This window comes from Zeus faber, assembly GCF_960531495.2.
Source record: "Zeus faber genome assembly, chromosome: 16".
Lineage (NCBI taxonomy): Eukaryota > Metazoa > Chordata > Actinopteri > Zeiformes > Zeidae > Zeus > Zeus faber.
Window position 1 is genome coordinate 26,513,869 of NC_137202.1, and position 18,607 is coordinate 26,532,475.

Here is an 18,607-nt window from a genome sequence, read left to right on the forward strand (position 1 = left end):
GTTTTTTTTTTCAATATTGCAAAGTTATCATAGTAGTGTAACTCCACCCTGATTCCAGATGTCAAATGGAGTCGTCTTTGTTTATGGCTTTAAAGGTCATCATCCAATAGCACAGTGATAAACAATACCAAGCAGGATCGAGTCTGGCAAAGACTTGCTGGCTGGCTCCGGTTTGCATGCTGCTCCTCGGGGATGTGTTGCAGGCTCAAAATAGAGTCCCGCGTTTAATAGTATAGTACTTTAAATGTCCACTCTAAAGGTCAAAGGGAAGGTTGGAGGTCAGCGAGACAGTGACTCAGTTAAGTAGAATTGGGCGAGGTCCTGGGTTGACTATTCGGCTGCGGCACTTGTGGGTGGTTGGTTGGCTGACTGCGAGGCCTTTTCTGCTGCTTGGAGGCGCTACAATATAGTTCTGATGCCATACACCAGAACTAATTGGGGAAAAGTATTGCGCATTCACCGGTGGACACACACACACACAGGTGGTCTCACCATAGGCACACACACTACCAACATCTGCCTCAAACACGCCTCGAACACCCTCATGATTACAACCTTCTCCCCTTCTCTCCTTTACTGCTACAGCTATCATAGGAAGACGCACGTGCTGTAATTCCAAATTTCTTCCACTTAATTAATCATGTTTTGTCAAGTAAATGTTGTCGTCTGATGTTTCTGTGCCTGTATTTTGTCAAGTACATATTGTTGTTTGTCTCTGTTTATGTTTCTCACCCATGGTGATTGTCCCTCCCCCTCTTGGAGGAGTAATGATAATAAGTTGTTTATCGTAGGCTTGGCAAAAAAAAAAGTAGAATGAGGCGCTGGGCCAACATCAGCAACTTATTAACTTCAGAGTTCAGTCATTCAGTTTGTAGATATTTTTGCAACCCGTAAAGCAAAGGGTGAAGTGAAATTCAACCACTGGGTTTTGTGGTAGAGCATAGCTTACCGATTTTTACTTATTATTAAGGATGCAAGCAGTCTATATTTAGATCTTTTGTAATGCAAGGCGTGGGGCGGGAGCAACACTGACCAGGAAGAAAGAGGAGAGTGAAAGGTGTAGGCCTAATCGCCTCTTAAAATACTCTCCCTACTCAGATAATTCAAGGGCCTGTCAGCACCGGGTGGAGCAGAGCTAAGCGGTTCGTAGCCTGAGAGCGTGAACGCTGCCCTTTGGCGTTCCTCTAAATCCCAGCCTTACCCCAAATCCCCACAGCCCTCCAACACAGCTACCCTCTCCTTCTCCGTTCTCATTTGGGTCTTAGGTATTGACGGTGACTGTGATGGAGTGCGGGCAGGCCAGGCAGAGAGCGATGGTCTAAGGGCTCGTGAGGCACGGAGATGCTGGAGCCCGGAATGTTGCGCTGGACGGTGCACCTAGAAGGAGGGCCGCGGAGAGTCAACCATGCTGCTGTGGCAGTGGGCCACAAAGTGTACTCCTTCGGGGGCTACTGCTCTGGGGAGGACTACGAAACTCTCCGACAGATTGACGTGCACGTCTTCAACACAGGTTCGTGGTTCATTGCAGAAGAACTGTTTTTTGCTTTACTATCCTACTTATTTTCATGTGTATTCAGTTTTCTCTCTTGGACTTGTCTTCTTGTACGTACTGTGTACTTTTATCATAATCAAATAAAATTTGATTTAATCGTCTAGTTCTGATACACACACACACACACACACACACACACACACACACACACACACACACACACACACACACACACACACACACACACACACACACACACACACACATACATATATATATATATATATATATATATATATATATATATAAACCCGCAAACAATAAATTTTGGCTTTGATATGAGTAGCCATTGAAACAAATCAGGTCTGTGATTTGTTGTCATGATAAGTCATTCTGAACTGGGCTAATGGCAGTAGATGACAGGACTGGTTAAGTCTAAAATAAAAAAAACAAACATCACAGGCAAGGAGTCCCGAAGACTCCACACTTGTTTTGCTGTTGAGACATGTCTCTGTCTTTGTGGTTAAACTCCTGAAGAAAATATCAGAAAAACAAAAATTTGAATTCACCCAAAAATAAACTGAAAAATGTCATCATATACAATAACTAATGAAATGAACAGAAAACGTAACAAAAGATGAACCTAAATATAAGAAAAAAATTCTAAAATAAACGAAAGAATGATGAACATTAAATATAAGTCAGAAATAAGTTAGCCAAAAAAAGATAAAGAAAATTGAAAATGTAAACAGAAATGACAAATCAGAATGGCAATATACCTCAAAGTGCTTTCATACTTAAACACACAAACGCAGGCATTCTATTTAAATTGGTATCAAACGTCTATCAGACAAAAACACCCGCTGCTCCCTCTTTCTCGTGCGCAGCCGAAGCATTGAGCTTTTACAACTTCCTTAAGTAACTCAAGCCCACCTGCTACTTCTGACCTGAAAAGAGCGCCGGAAATCCCGTGCCTGCATGAAGATCCCTTTTGGCTGATTGAAATGGAAATGGGACAACCGGCGGCCATTGTTTCAAAGTTGATCTTGTCACTCACACTGGGTGTCATCTCTCTGATTTTGGTTTTTACAGCAGATGTCACGTCTTCTAATTTGACTCTTTGCGAAATATTTCTATACCGGCTGTTTGAATTTGAGCATCAGGCCCTTCAGCTGCTAAGTAATTGGAAAAACTCAGTTTCACTAAGACAAATTCCTTGTACGTGTAAACTTACCTGGCAAGATAGATGATTCTCATTTACAGAAAGAGTACCCCATCAATATTGACTTCAACATTTTTTTTTTTTGCTTGTTTTTCCACCTGCTCAAATACAGCAACACTTTCAGAACAAACTTGCCTTGCATGTCAAATAGTCTAAAAGCTTCGTCCTTTTTTTAAAATCATTTATTTATTCAACTTACAAACTTCAGCTCCTTAATCCTTTCTCAGGTATGGAAACTCAATAGTAATTATTTTCAATGATGGAATCACATAAATCAAGAAACAATCCATAGTGTTCTCATAAATACATGCCATGAACATATTTCAGGAAAGGGTACTCCAGGGTAAGATGCATTATGGCATTTTATTGTGCGGTGCAGAATCGTATTGAGTCTCACATTACGCATACATGATGCTCCTCAATCTTAATAATCTGAGCGGCAGGAAGTCCTATTTGTTAGAGAATCTGCCATTCAACCAGCGGAGCCTTGGTCCACGTTCCTCTCTGATACCTGCCTGAGGTGTGCTTATATTCCTGTCAGGGTGCTGTGCTGTAGAGCAGCAGTTCCCCCCACAAGCCAAAAAGGGTCTCCTATGGAAATCAACAGGCGGTTACTTTGTAGTAATTGGTGTGGGCGTGAATATTAATTGAGTATTTCTTAAAACTGACTGTCACATGGGGTTACGTGCTGTTTATTTTGCCGTGTTTTGGAAACCACATTTATGTGTTTTTATTTTTTATATGTTGTCTTCCGTCACACTTTTAAAACCCAGTCTCTCTGCGCTGGATGAAGTTGCCCCCGGTAAGGACTCCAGGAAGAGAGCATGTCCGTGAAGTGCCCTATATGCGATACGGTCACACCGCTGTGTTGCTGGAAGACATCATCTACATCTGGGGTGGGCGTAATGACACAGAGGGGGCCTGCAATGTGCTCTATGCATTTGATGTCAGTAAGTAAAGCCGCCTGCAACTTGTGGCTCTGCGTGACCATTGCTGTATCTACGTCTTTCCATCTGTAAGAGACCGCAACGCGTGGCCGATGGCCTTAATGTAATCTGAACTAATTTCTGGTCCACAGACACCCACAGATGGTTCACGCCGAAAATTTCAGGGACAGTTCCAGGGGCAAGGGACGGCCACTCCGCTTGCGTCCTTGGGAAGGCCATGTACATCTTTGGAGGATATGAGCAGCTGGTACGTCTCTATTGCTTTTCGCCGTGAAACTCCCTCTCTGAGCCACACAATGTAACTGTCCTGTTCTGCTGCCCCTTAGGCTGACTGCTTCTCCAATGACATCCACAAGCTGGACACCGCTTCCATGGTCTGGTCTTTAATTAACGCCAGAGTGAGTTGAAGTCACAAAGCTACACCTCTGACCCACAACCCTCATTGTTCTTCCTTTTTGTAAATATCTCTGTGTGGCCGTACCGCTCCAAATATCAATGACCTCGGGCCGAGACAAAACACACGGCTCGACCGGGAGGTCTGCGTGTCAGGTTACCTTCACTGGAAATCATCCGACCTCTGGCAGCAGACGGTACTGCCACAGGCACGCCCAGTGATCACACGGGCTGGATAGAGCAATGCAGCTTTCTGGTAGATGGCCAAGTTCAAAAAGGCATTGCACAGGATTATATTACTTACCATTTGAGATCATGCCATTGGTGTACAATGCATTTCCTCAAACGATAAAAAATGCGAAAGCTTTCAGTTTGTTTTATTCAGGTGTGCTATTGAAGACCATGCCTTTCATGCCTTGACTTGAGTTTTTTTTTAACAACCATTTCCACCAGGTAGATTACTGTGGGCTGACCATTATAAACACTTCACTCTCCATTTGGCTAGCTAATGCAGTGCTGGCATTAGGTTTTTCAATATAATCAGAAATATCATTTTTCGGATATGGTATTTATGAATTTATTCAGAATGTGTGGTGTTGTGAATTTATTCAGAACACGTCGTGTCAATATTAATTTGACTGTGCCCTGGTAAGCTACTGCAAGCAGCCTTATGGTTCAAATAAAGTAGAGATTTTATCGCACTCTAGTGAGGTCGGGTGGCATTCTTTTGTCTGTTTATTTTTGGATACAGTATGTATCTAAGTATATCTAGCTTGCCTTGTACTGCACAGTGAGCCTCTTTTCTCAACTTAAATCCCAGGAGAAAAATGGCGACACATTCTGGGATTGGAGAAATGTATCTGCAATTTTGCAACTTTTAACAATGTCCTATATAAAGTAACTCTGTCCACTAGGTGCCACTGTTTAATTGGAAGTTTGTTGTGAACGTAGCTTAGTGACCCCCAGTGCCAGTGCATAGTTTTAGAAGCATGAAATGTAATTTGATGGCCTAATTCAACTGTATTATTTCTTCAAAAGGTGGAAAACCTTCCTCTGGGATAACGCAGCCGATTATGACAGACTGCAGTGTTTCACACACATCAATTTATTTGTGGTGGCAAGACACAATATCAACATTGACCGCCAAATTTGATTTTCTATTTTCTTGTTACTATTTAAAATGGGTAAAATCTTATGTAATTGTAGAGCTGCGCGCATCGCATTGATTCGCACTGCCCCTCCTTGTCCCATTCTCACTCTCGCTCACAAACACATTGACAGCATAGCCTCTCCTCTCCCTGCACACTCTCAATCAAAGCATGTAAAACTTGGGGGAAGAAAAGTTTTTATTTTAAGCCGTTTAAAAGAATCGGATTGTTCATGAAGACTCAACACTACAGTGTTGAGTCGTCGTTCAAGTCACCCATGGATACTCCATGCTGCACTGGCCTGTGTGCGCACCAGTCCTTCGACGGTGGGGAGCAGGGACTGTGAGGATTCTCCGCCGTGCTCCCCACGGTGCAATCCCCACACTCGCCACATTTCATGGTCCCCCATGCAAAAAAAAGTCAATAACTTCTGATTGTACATTCTAAATGGAATCTGAATGATGGCATGATACGTGGATATTGCTGTCTATTTATGCGCCAGCGCCTGGAATTTCAACGCGCATCGCATCCTGCAGGTAAAGGGGCCAAAATGAGTGGTTCGACCCGGGTGTCCTGCTCACATCGGAGCTGATTGGAGGTGGAGCCAATTAAAACCCGGGTCTATTGCAGGGTCATTTGAACCGAGACTGGGACCCGGGCTCTTCCTTTCCCACTGGTGACAAATGCCGGATGTTACGGCTCTAGAAATGGTTCCTATCTGGGTGGTGATTTAACTCTTCACTAAACATTGGCCGTGTCTGCCTTTGTCTCGCAGGGAACACCAGCACGTTGGCGAGACTTCCATTCAGCTACAATCATTGGAACAAAGATGTATGTGTTTGGGGGACGGGCGGACCGCTTCGGCCCTTTCCACTCTAACAATGAGATCTACTGCAACAAGATCAAAGTGTTCGATACAGAGACCAACTGCTGGCTGAGCACTCCTTCTGCACAGCCTTTGCCAGAAGGACGCAGGAGTCATTCAGCTTGTAAGACATCCCTATATATTAACACACACAATATCACTACCTGCTAAATTCTGATTAGATCAAACGATTTATCCCAGCAGTGGAGAATTGGTTAGGGCTGCATAATTCATGCCCTCATTGCTAGAGATTGGCTCTCTAATTAAGGCACAGATTTAAAGATTTACCACCAAGAAAATACAATTTTGATTAAGTCTTTATTTCAATTGTATATAATATGATAAAAGCAGAGCATTTTTTTTCGAGCCATATAACCTAATGACACAAGTTGTGGCCTTGACCGATGATGGACATTTGAGTGCTATTATCTGTGTAATTGTGCATGATTTGTCTTTATTTAGTTTTACCACTCTCTGACACCAGGCCATGCCTGTGCAGTTGGTTTCAAGTGCTGTGTATCAAGAAATGTTTGCGATCTTTACAGTAGTCTGTAAAATTGTTGTCATGCTTATCTTTTTTTTTTTTCTGTCCTTCCATTCCAAGTTGCCTACAATGGAGAGCTGTACATATTTGGGGGATATAACGCCCGTTTGGACCGCCACTTCAACGACCTTTGGAAGTTTAACCCAGGTGGCTCACCATTCGCTCACCGACATCACGGTTTGGCAGCTGCCGAGCGTCCACTGCTGCTAATCTAGTCTTTCTTGATGGAGGGGCGGTTGATATCGGCATCATTCTCTTTTTTTTTTTTTTTTTTTGGTGCCCCCTCCCTCTGCCTTTGGGCCTGAGACATCATTGGTGTGTTTACCTCTGTGCAGGGAAAGGCAGCCCAGCCAGCCGGTGCCGGCTTGACCCACTTTCCTCCTTCTGGAGCGAGACGCGCGGCCGATCCCTCCACTTTGCATCACTGTCACTCCAGTAATGACGGCTGGCTGCATTCCTTTTGTTATGCAGCATATGGAATGTGGAGTGTCACGTCTCGTTTGCCACCGGGCGCAAATGAAACACTCTGCAATGGTTTAATTTCTTAGACCTCAGCAGCCACTTGACAAAGTTGATGAGAACCAAATCTCTGAAGTGGGATTGCTGGTGTCGGTTATTTAAATGAGTGTTATTTTTGAAGGATCACTTCTGCTCAAGGCCCCAACTGGTTTGTCACCGGGGCCGGGGATGATCCTGTGTTACATTCTCAATATAATATTTTATTATAAACTGTTACGCCGCTGTGACGCTTGGAGCACGCTTCACAAGCAACCCAGCATCCGGTACTAGCGATAAGTCCGCTGTATCGGCAGGCAGCATATAAACTAGAACTCTGTGCTATTTTTCCCATACCCCCACTCTGCTCCATTATTATTTTTTGGTATGCTACCATGTGAAATGTGGTGTATGTTTTGCATTAATCCTGAGCTGGACAGGCCAGTTGCCAATTTTTGCGTGCAAGGGTATTCATCCGGCTAGTCCGTGTGCTAAACATTTATTTAAATTTTTTTTTTTTTTAGGCAAGCTGGAAACATCCTGAAATAAAATCATGTTCTTATCAGCTGAGATGAAGAGCTATGTGTTATGGCACAGCCTGACACGTTCTCTTTGCGCACTCATATTGGCACTATTAGCAGCCCACTAGAGGGAAGCACCTCTGAAAGCATTATCACCCCAACAAAGACTGAAGCTCTTGTTGTCATAGAGACGCAGTGACGCCATTGTTGCTGAGGGTGAAGCTCCACCGTTCATCCTTATATGGATCAACTGAGTGGGCTTCAATGGTGTCACTCACTCCTCACTGTAGATAGAGGAGGATTTATTTCCTATTCTGCCACTACAAGAATGTGTTAAAAATAAAGAAGGAATAAAGCTATCTTATACAGCTCTTTTGTTTTCTTGCCTACAGCGCTTACTCTTTTCACTGCTGTGTCCTAGGGCCACCTCTTTTGGAGTTAAATATAGACAGGCGATGAAATGGAGGCACAAGTGGTAAGCCAGAGCAGGTTTCATGTTAACAGAGGGGTAGTTACAACAACACGGCCCCCCCTGAGAAAAAGTTGCATTGCTACATAAGTCTTTCCATAAAGCTATTTGTAGCCAGGAAACCACGAGTCCCCCGACCTTAAAAGAAACTCAGCTGGAAGTATGCATTTCTCGGGGACAATGAGCAGGTAATAATTATTGTTTCAAAAATATTTGCACCCTTGCATTTAATTAAAAAAAAAAAAAAAAAAAAAAAAAAAAAACAATTCGGAAGTATTTGTTCTCCATAAAACTAAATTTTTCTGATTGTACAGACTCTTTGGTTTTGATTCCGCACGCATCCCTTCAAATCGTAAAATGACCAGAAATGGCATTGACAGAACAGCACAGCCTTTGAAGAAAATAACGAGAATGAAGTGCTTACTATGGCCATCAATGCCATTCCTACTCCCGCTGGCACTTTGGCCCACTCTTCTTTTGCAAACTGCTCCAGTTCTCTCAGATTTGAAGGGTGCCCAACTCATTGTTGGCCACTTCAGAACAGTCCAGTGTTTTGTTTTGAACTCTTCCGGAGCCGTTCTCTGAGTGTGTTTCGGGGCATTGTCCAACTGGAAAACCAATGACCTTCAGAGTAGACGCAGCTTTCTGACACTGGATTCGGTGTTGTGCTCCAAAATACCAGTGCAATTGGCTGATTTCATGATGCCATGCACAAATTCAAACCACCCAGTACCAGAGGCAGCAAAGCAACCCCAAAAGATCACTGAACATCCTTTGTGTTTGGATGACGTTCTTTCCTTTGAAGGCTTAATTTTGTTTACTGCGAACTTGGATCTGGTCTCTAAAGACAACTCTGCCTTTCTTTCTTTTGTCAATGCTGTGTGGAATGAGTACAGCAGAATGAATACTTTTCTCTTTTCAAACTGATTTAATTATTATTACATTTCAGATCGTTAGATCGTAGAAACACCTACTTAAAATTGAATTATTACTTTGAACTTTAAAAATGTGCCAATAATATTGTCCAGGCCAATTGAGTGTATTTGTGGAATAAGCTCTTTTTGTTCCGTTGCTTACCAACGTAATACATATGTGCAAACCAAAAGTTGTTTTAATTTCAACAATTTTCAGGAAGAATGGTTCATTATTTGAATAAATGCTTGTGCCAAATCTTTAGTGGAACTTTATTAAAAAATAAATAATTATATATATATATATATATATATATACTTTTTTTGTAGAAGGGCGGTTAAAAGGTTGTTTCTACGTGTTAATGTTCCTTTGCTCTACAATGTTCCCCGTGCTCTACAGAGGCCGTCTCCTGGAAAAAGGTGGAACCCAAGGGGAAAGGTCCGTGTCCGCGCAGACGGCAGTGCTGCTGCATGGTTGGAGATCGCATCATTCTCTTTGGAGGAACCAGGTGAGGCAGCTGAATGTTCTGACCATCGTCTGAACAACCGGGAAGGTGTCAACTCATGCAGATATGCATGATTTGAAAATAGATTTTTGATCAATCCAAAGAAGATCAATATTTTGTATGTAAACTTTGTAGATCTGCATATCGAGAGAGACATGCGTAGAGACAGGAACGTGGAGAACCATAGACGAAGCGATAGAGGGGAGCGAGATCTAAAGTTTGTTTACCTAGTAGAGTAAATGAAAATTAAATGAAGAAAACATAAAAATTAGTTGGACATTTTTATTTCATTTATATATTGCATGTCTTATGCCCATCTTAAAGTAATGGAGGGAAATTATTTGTATTATTATTTTTTTGTTTTGCTCCAAAGAAACGAGACCAAATTACGCTTGAGCTTAAACAGGACGTGGTAATGCTGCCGAGCTCTCTCTTTCAGGCCCTTAAACTCTTTAAGTCTTTGATTGTGGCCATAATGGTAGTGTCTCAGAAGCTGCACAGCATCCTGTATAGCCCAGCGGGCTCTTCCTTTCGCCATGCCTAAAGAAGACTCCAGCCAGTCTGCAGCATCTATCAGTTGACTGTAAGACGGTAGCACTGTTTGGGGGGGTGATATTCGCCTGGTGATGGCCTTCTGATAGACCAGTAGCCGCTCACGTAACGAGCTGGCTAATGCTGATAGCATGCGTCTAGAGCGGTCCAGAAATCTGGGCTGCCGTTATCAGCAGTGCGGCCTTATCAACTGAACCCTGCTGGGCCGACTTGATAGCGGGAGATCGTCAGGCTGCGGATAAGAGTCCTCCCGAGCCTGTGAGGCCCCTGCGGACTCCGGCCCTTGCTGGGCACTGTCGTCTCCCGCTCCACCGGCCACCGCGGCACAGGGAGCTGCAGACTCTTAATACGCAAGAAGGGCTCAGCGGGAGCTGCGCCTTGGTGCAGTCTCTCGGGAAGATTTCCTTCTGATTTGGTGAATGTCGGGGCTATATCAATTATGTAGGGCAATTAAACCCTACCACTTCCTACTAAGCCAGAAGATATCACTATTTATTTAATAAAACTGGATAGTGAGTTAAAAAAAACGAAAAAATGGCTTTTCAGATTGCATTGCACAGTTCACTAAGCTTTCAACTGTTAAGAACACATTAAAATGGATTGATAAATATTGCCGCTTTAAAGCACAGCAGAGTAGAACATCTTTGGAACTGTGGAGTGTGATCTGTAAGTAGAGTTTCCTAATGCAGGGCAGGAAAGAGGAGGGACTCGCTTGTTTGCTTATTATGGAAGATGGCTGCGCTCTGTTTGGGTTTCTCCCTGGGATTAGCACAGGATTCCCGCTCGGGAGTCCTGATTTCCTGTCCCAAGCAGATAAGCCATGGGGAATCTTACTCTTAGTGGAATATCAAACATCTTCTTGGAGTACTGACGGTCTATGGTGTAAATTCATACAACACCAGGGTTAAATGCACACGCGTCCAACAAGGCGTCCATGGAAGTTGAGTTTAGGCAGCCCACCTTTAAGAGTTGCGGCCAGCATTTTGGCCCTGCAGGCAATAATAATTTTTTTCCTTACATCTTTGTATTTTTGGAAACATGCACTTAAAGCGGCACTCTGGGGCAAAGGGGAAACGCCCGGGTGATGGCATGGTGTATCTGGTTTTGATTGGGCCATTGGGGAAGTGAGTGCTTCTCTCATTTGGCAGTGTTCCCATTAAGACGTTGTTTCCTGAATGAGCGCATGATCCCTGTGGGCCCAGAGCGCGGCGGCCACACAAACTCTGCTGACCAGCGTTGGACTGTTATTGTTTACAAAGCAGCACATAAGCCTCTTTCGCACAGGAACTTTCGTAAGCAGTGTGTAAGCAAAGAGCAAAGTGTTCCCCTCTGTGTTTGTTAACGTTGGCACTCTTATTTGGTTGGAGAAAACCAAGCATGTGCCATAGGCAGCTTTTCTTTTTGGATTCTTTTGTAATTAAATAGCAGGGCAGTGGTACAGCTCCAAACACTCTGTAGTATCCCGCCGGCGCACGTTCTCTTGCCAGTTTGGTGCTTCGGCTCTCCTAGCACTTGTGTGAACGCCACGCTCCTTGTGTTTGTTTATGTGGGGCTTTACAACTTTTGGGGGTTAATTAAGATGGCTAAAGCCTTATTTGTGTCTGTCTCAATGAAATTGACAAACGCCCGCGCGGGCCACTGTGAATTACTCGCCTGACATCTTGCTTGTGTTCTTAGCGGGGCTCCTCATTTCGCCCGGGCCCGTCTAGGAAATGGTGTTTAAATTTATGGCCGCCGTCTTGTTTTCCTGTGAAGCCGGCCTTTCGGATTGATCCAGACCAGAACTCCTGTCGATATTTATTCCCACTTTATGATATTTACTTTACCTGCAGGAATTTGCTCAGTGATAATTTATTGCGTGAGTGAAACTCGCCCAAAAAGAGCCCTCTATGTTGTTGCGGTGCAGTGAACACTGACGAGTGGAGCAAACTTTCTAACTACTTTTATTAAAAGCAGCCGTCAGGGCTGATGAGATGTCAATGTATACACAAGATTTCTTTCAGGGTGTAAGTGTTGTTTTATATTGTGTTGTACTGTTATGTTTTTATTTTGTGTGTTCAATAACATCGCCTGCTGCTTTCTTGGTCAGGTCTCTCTTGTAAAAGAGATTCTGAATCTCAATGAGAATAACGATGAGAGACTGGTATGAAATAAAGGTAAATAAAATAAAAAGAGTAGAGTAACAGAAATACACTGAAGAAAATCTCTGCCTATGCTTGCACTTGGAAGAGTGCATCATAAACACAGGTTCTCCTGTGTTGTCACAGGAGGACTGTCAGGCAAATTTTGGTTTTAGATCCCATTAGATCATTCTATTGTTTGTTGTTGTAAACTAGCTAAATTCTGTTTCCCCCCCACCAACACCCTTTGCCATTATTTTGTCAAGGTGTGTGTGTGTGTGTGTGTGTGTGTGTGTGTGTGTGTGTGTGTGTGTGTGTGTGTGTGTGTGTGTGTGTGTGTGTGTGTGTGTGTGTGTGTGTGTGTGTGTGTGTCTGGACATTTTGTGACAGTCTATTCAGTGCCACTTACACCAGTGTAAACAGGGGCCTGCTGAGCTGCAGATAGGCGTGAAATTCTGCCCCATCTCTGATTTACGACCTTTGGGAGTGTTTCTCTCTCACGGAACGCAACCTGATATGTCCCCGGTGCCTCTGTTACACTCATTTGCTGGGACCTGCCCACCGGCCCACGAAGGATGACCACCACCCCCACCTCCACCCATTCCAACATGCATGACTTACTCCACCTGCACTGACCTTCACCTAAGCACACCATAAGTGAGCAGCCGGGCGGGGGCTCCCTGGGGGACCCACCCCAGTCCTTTTTCATCACCCACTAAGGAGTAGATGTCATGAATATTTTACCTCCGGTGGGAGTCGGTGCTGCGGCGTCTCAATCCCAAACAAAGGCGGTGCCCCTTCAGGTTACGTAGATGCCCAGCTGAGTGCATGAGCAGTCACTATTGACACTCCTCGCCGTCTGTGTACAGTCGTGTACGAAAAGCCTGGGTGGATAAATATGTCCATGTTGAGGGGCAGGATGTGAATAGGAACGTGGCAGATTGGCGTGCTGAGAGCGGACAGCTTGGGATTAGTGAAAGGGAGTCTCAGAGTCGCTTGAGCCACTGGATCTCAGTTTGATGCATATACTCTGCGATCAGACTTGAAACCTCAAACCTTATTTACCTTTGTCACAATTATGTCCACTGCTATAAAACTGAAGATAATTGACTGAGGTTGTTTTTATAAATTAAAAACTTTTTAATGATATGTTTGTTTAATAGAGCCCGACTAATGCCAGATTTTTAGGTCCAATGATGATCCTGATTTTGGAGAGTTCTAGACCGATTACCGATGTTTTGACTGATATTTTGGCAAAAGTGTAAATTTTTTTTTTATTAATTTGAAAACCATGTACTTTCTTAAAGCGTCTGTGTTTGAGAACATTTTACTTATAACCAAACAAATAAATAAAAATAAACACAAGGAATTTTTGATTGCTAAAAAAATTTAATATAATGTAAATTTATTTTTTATTTTTTCAGAGTTCCAGTGAACGCATCATCACTTCCGAAAAAAAATAGTTTTCAGAGTTTCCCATGAACGCAGCATCTGCCCGGAGAGCCGTGTCTAAACGCGAGTGTCGACAAACATGGATGCATTTATAATGCCTAGTCGGACTTCTGCGCTTATTTTTGTGAGTAACTTAAAAGTAGTGTAAAACAGACAATTTTTTGATTTTATTATACTTATTTAAAAATCGGACCGCATCGGCTGCATAACTGCCGATCCGATGTTGTAAAAAAAGTCAATTAATGACGATATATCTGCCAAACCAATATATCGGTCTGGCTCTGATGTTTAGCCACATAATTAGGATGTCTTTTTTTTGTTTTATCTCTGGCAGTTCTTTTCTCCTTGTAGACCATCCTCCTAATCTGAGTCTTCATCAAAGGGGTTTCAACAGCCTCTCGCACTAGGCAGGGAGGAGCAACGGCAGGCTGTTTTTTTTTCGCCTAACCATATCAAAATGGCCTCGGGCGATGAATGATTCCCTTTGATCCTTTCCCATTTTGCCCAGCAGACCCAGGTGAGGGCTGTGGACCTTATGTAATCCCATTTGGGGAGTAACAACATGATCACCCTCTCTATCCCTCAAAGCATTCAAACACTGGTTGAAGAGTCTATTTGAACAATAGCAAAATGGTTCTGTATGCTCGAGCACTGACCTTTAAATGGAGTAGAAGCAGCGTGTCCATAGGACGCCTATGCCAGTTGAAGACATTTTCAGTTTTAACTGACTGTTTTTTTATTAACATTTCACTGCCACATAATTGCAATTGGGTATAAGTTTACTCTTAAAATTGCGTGCCTGCAGCTGCTTTCAGCAAATCAGATTCTGTAGCATCACTTTCCCCATAATCTGCTTATTAGACAATCAACTTTCACTTTTTTCTCCATAGGTGATGGTGCGTACATTATTAATCTTGTCTTCTCTATATAAATTCACTGGCACTGGAAAGGTTTATAAGACCATTTCTATTTTTATTCAGTTAATGTATGTAGTATGTCATTGTGGTGCACTACAATTTGTATACGCTATGGTCATGTACATAGTAAACACCTATTTGGCATACCAACTAGACAATACCATTACAGTACAGACGCAGTGAAGCACTTTATATAATGTGTATAATACGCAGTAGGCCACCATGCGTCATGTGAGATAATTACACCAGCTGATTTCTGTGCTTAACAACGCATTGAGCGTGTTTTTGATGCTGCTCTTATTGGTTGATATGAAAACTTCAGACCTGCCAACCTGCCTGCATGCAACTATTAGTGAAAATACACAGGTACAAAATGCAAGCTGACACTACTTATATATAATAACTATATATATATATATATAGTTATATATATATATATATATATATATATATATATATATATATATATATATATATATATATATATACTTATATATAATAACTATATATATATAAATATATAGTTATTTAATGACGGCAATCGATTTAAATTAAAAAACAATACTGTACATGTATTGGGTATTTAAACTACATCCCCCGGATTGGACTAGATGCTATGACCTGTGGCTTTGTAAGCCCCTCCTCTCCTCTCATTCATCATCCACTGGTACGCAGCACTGAGCAGTACTTTATTATCCACCCAGGTGTAACGCTGCTTTGTGAGGTAAAATAGGAAGTGGGAGAGTTATAATAAAGCATAAAATTGTGACCGTAATGTTAACATGTTAACTGACTCGTAAAAATACTCAAACCCGATAGCAACGTAATGTTGCGTAGTTGACGCTCAAAGAGAGCGAAAGAAAGAAAATGTCGCTGTTTGGAGGTTCTCCAAGGTAAACAAAGAAGATTAGATCAATTATTTATTTATCTGACAATATTCTAACATTGTGCAGACTGCGTTTCTATCGCTGCCACAGCGCAGCTCTGCTCATGATGAAGAGTTTGACTCTTTTTTTGAGACTTGGTTCTTGACGAGTCACTCAGTAAAACAAGTCGTTCAATTTGATTCACTTTGTTTGACGCACGGTGAGGGAAGGAGGACTTCCAGTGAACGAGTGCGAGAAGAGTCTGCCTTTTATTTAATTTGTTTAATTTTTTTGTAATGATTGCAATTTATTTGCAAAGTACCATATAAATAAAATATAAATATGTATATTTGCACTTAAAGTAAAAGATACTTTCATTTGAAGTTTGAACTTGACTTTTCCATGTTAGTTATATGTTGTGTTCTACTAAAACTCAGTGAGAGTTACAAATTGAATTATACTGAAACTTGGTGACAGTCCCATATTCAATTCTATTGGAAATCCGTGACTGTTTCATGTTCTTTGATCCATAGTGAATAATGAACAATAATAAACACAGTGTCCAAATGGGCAATCTCACTTTTGTGGTAACTGAAAATTGCAGCAGTAATCCCTATGTGCAGCTGTCCTGTCACGTGAGCGTGATCAGATCACTGTATGTATTTGTCATTGACGTACAGCAGATCAAACATCAGAATCTGCAGGTTAGACTTAAAAAGAATCAGAAATAGGAATCGGCCAAGAAAATGGCAATCGGTGCATCTCTAGTTGGTAAACATGTTGGGTAACTTTACAACACGATGCATTTCAAGCATTATATCCTAACAAGATGAATAACTATATATAGTCAGCTGTAGTAGCTTGCATACCATGTGATTGGCTTCGTTATGAGACGGCTACGGTGACAATAACTAAAGCAGTCATTTAGCTGCAGTGACTCAAACGCCACGGAGACTCCCTGTTACACTATTTTAGTACTCAAAATATTTTCCAAAACTTGGCAGGTCTGCAACTTGCACACTCTTAGCTTTGCATGGAAAGTGATGTATCATCTCTGATTCATTATTTCATATGTTTTTTCATATGCAGCTCTGACAAATTTAAATCTTATTGTAGAAAGTCCATATTTTCATAATCACCAAAGAATGTACAATTGCCATGACCCACTTCCCTTGCAGGATTGGTGCAAGGGAAGTGGTGCACAGTAGGTGCATTCAGTGCAGACAGTAGGTGCATTCACTCTGCCTGTCAGGTGACAGGCAGAGTGAGAGATTTCTGGGAGATTTCAATTTCCTGGACAAATGGGAAAGATTCCGGTCAATTATTATCTGTGTTTATTGAGCTTAAAAACGATTGACAAACAAGCTATATAGAGAAGGACATCATGAACACATGTATTTATAAATATTCAAAATAAAATTAGTCCCGTCAGTTAACGCCATTTTAAAAATAAATAAATATTACGATTATTACAACTTTAAATCAAATATTTTCCATTTATGAACCATAAGTAACTAGTGCAGCGGCTTTAATTAACATTTCACTAAAATAAAATTTTGATCAAATCAAAGACAAAATAAATATGGAGAGTAGGTCTAAATAAATAATAAAGTTTTGGTGTTTTTTCCATCTTTGTTGGGACGTCACATCGACATATTTTACACAATGAATATTTACCGTCTGCTTTGGGTTGGAACTTTAATATCCCAAAAAAACACCAAGCTGGATGTATGTGTCCCAACGACACATCATCTTTCTGCTTCTCCTCAGAGTTCTAGACGCTGGCTCCGTGTTTACTGTGTTTACAAGCACAAGCTGTCCACGAGGGGGGGGGGGGGCTTAGTTCTATATCGACAAACGTGATTGGTCCAATATGAAGCTTTCAGATTTGCTTTAGATCGTCCAAACTGATTGGCTTTCCTGTTGCGAGTGTGGAAATGAACAGATCTGCTGATTTTATTATTATTTTTTTTATCCAAATAATCCACCCAGCACCAGTTCAAATAGTGCTTGGAGGGAATTATTTTCACCGGACATTATGACCGGGGAGATTCACATATGTCGGACTATAACAGATTTTCCCGGTCAAAAACTGGCAATTACCGGATAACAGAAACTCAGAGTCTGGGCACATGTGGGCAGATTACTGGATATGTTATTAAAACCATGCGTGTGTGCTGCAGATGGTTGTGCACGTTAAAGCAGAGTAACATCATTGAACACCTGGTAAGGGCCATACCACTACATAACAAAAAGATCAGAAGGGCATCTCTTGCCCCCAGTGCCATTTTACCACCAATTTTTATAATGTTTTGAGGGAACATGAAATACCACCACGGATCTGGCCACAGCGTTGCCATTCAAGTGTCCAATCCAGTCACATCCTCAGTCACGTTTGGTGACTGCTTTTTAACATGCTGCTTTCTAATTTGATTCTGTGCTAGAAAAGCACTGGTTTATTTAATTTATCTCTTTGTAGTTCAGTGTTAATGATGGTGTTTATTTGCTTGTGTGTGTAACTCTCTGCGCATTTGGGTGGCGTGTGTCCATGTTTATCTTTAGAGTGTGTTTGGGCTCATGACTCATTGCTCCTCCTGTCAAGCTGACGTTAGTGTTGTACGTGTTCACGCGCACATGCTTGCCTTGCCCTGCCAGCCCGTCACACAATGCATCCTTTTTGGCATTTTGAAGATTTACGCAGTACGCTTTTGTAAATAAGGAAGTGGAGTGTTTGACGACATTCTCAGTGTCATATTGAGATTAATCTAGGCATCAATGCCTGATCTATTTATGCCTCTTTCTCACACTAAGGAATGATCAATATTAACATTTTGGCACACCATACCCCTGAACAATTTATTTAATAAATGAAAAAAGACTAAACTTTTCCTGTCTTCATGCGTTTTGGTACCTGTACATATGTAAGCTGTATTGAGGGTTTGTGCTGATCTAAATAACCACTTGTTTGGCTGTCTGTGAATGGGAGCTGTGCAGGTAGTTAGGGTCTGGGGTTTACCATCGTCTGAGTTCGAGGAGGACCACATAGGAGGTAATCTCTGTTGTAGCCAAAACACCCAAGCCAAAGCCCTGGGAGTTTAATCCACCGCAACCCTATCACGATTTTTAATCAGCCTGAAACCTCACACTTTTGTTCCAAACCTGCCAAGGTTGAACCTAGGAGTCCGCC

General features: G+C 42.0%; 1 protein-coding gene across 3 annotated transcripts in view; it reads left to right on the forward strand.

Annotated features, from left to right (window-relative positions):
• The window catches only part of klhdc3 (kelch domain containing 3), a 36,499-nt gene that overhangs the window by 1,144 nt on the left and 16,748 nt on the right, over positions 1-18,607 (forward strand). For 2 of the 3 annotated variants that reach the window (XM_080017088.1, XM_080017089.1), the window contains exons 2-8: positions 1,266-1,510; positions 3,488-3,664; positions 3,793-3,908; positions 3,988-4,059; positions 5,978-6,191; positions 6,672-6,758; positions 9,408-9,516. In XM_080017088.1, coding sequence (XP_079873214.1) covers positions 1,342-1,510; positions 3,488-3,664; positions 3,793-3,908; positions 3,988-4,059; positions 5,978-6,191; positions 6,672-6,758; positions 9,408-9,516 — 944 coding nt within the window. In that variant the 5' untranslated portion in view covers positions 1,266-1,341. Of the gene's footprint in view, positions 1-1,265; positions 1,511-3,487; positions 3,665-3,792; positions 3,909-3,987; positions 4,060-5,977; positions 6,192-6,671; positions 6,759-6,946; positions 7,979-9,407; positions 9,517-18,607 lie in introns of those variants that run through there. The other variant, XM_080017090.1, reaches the window with a different exon arrangement.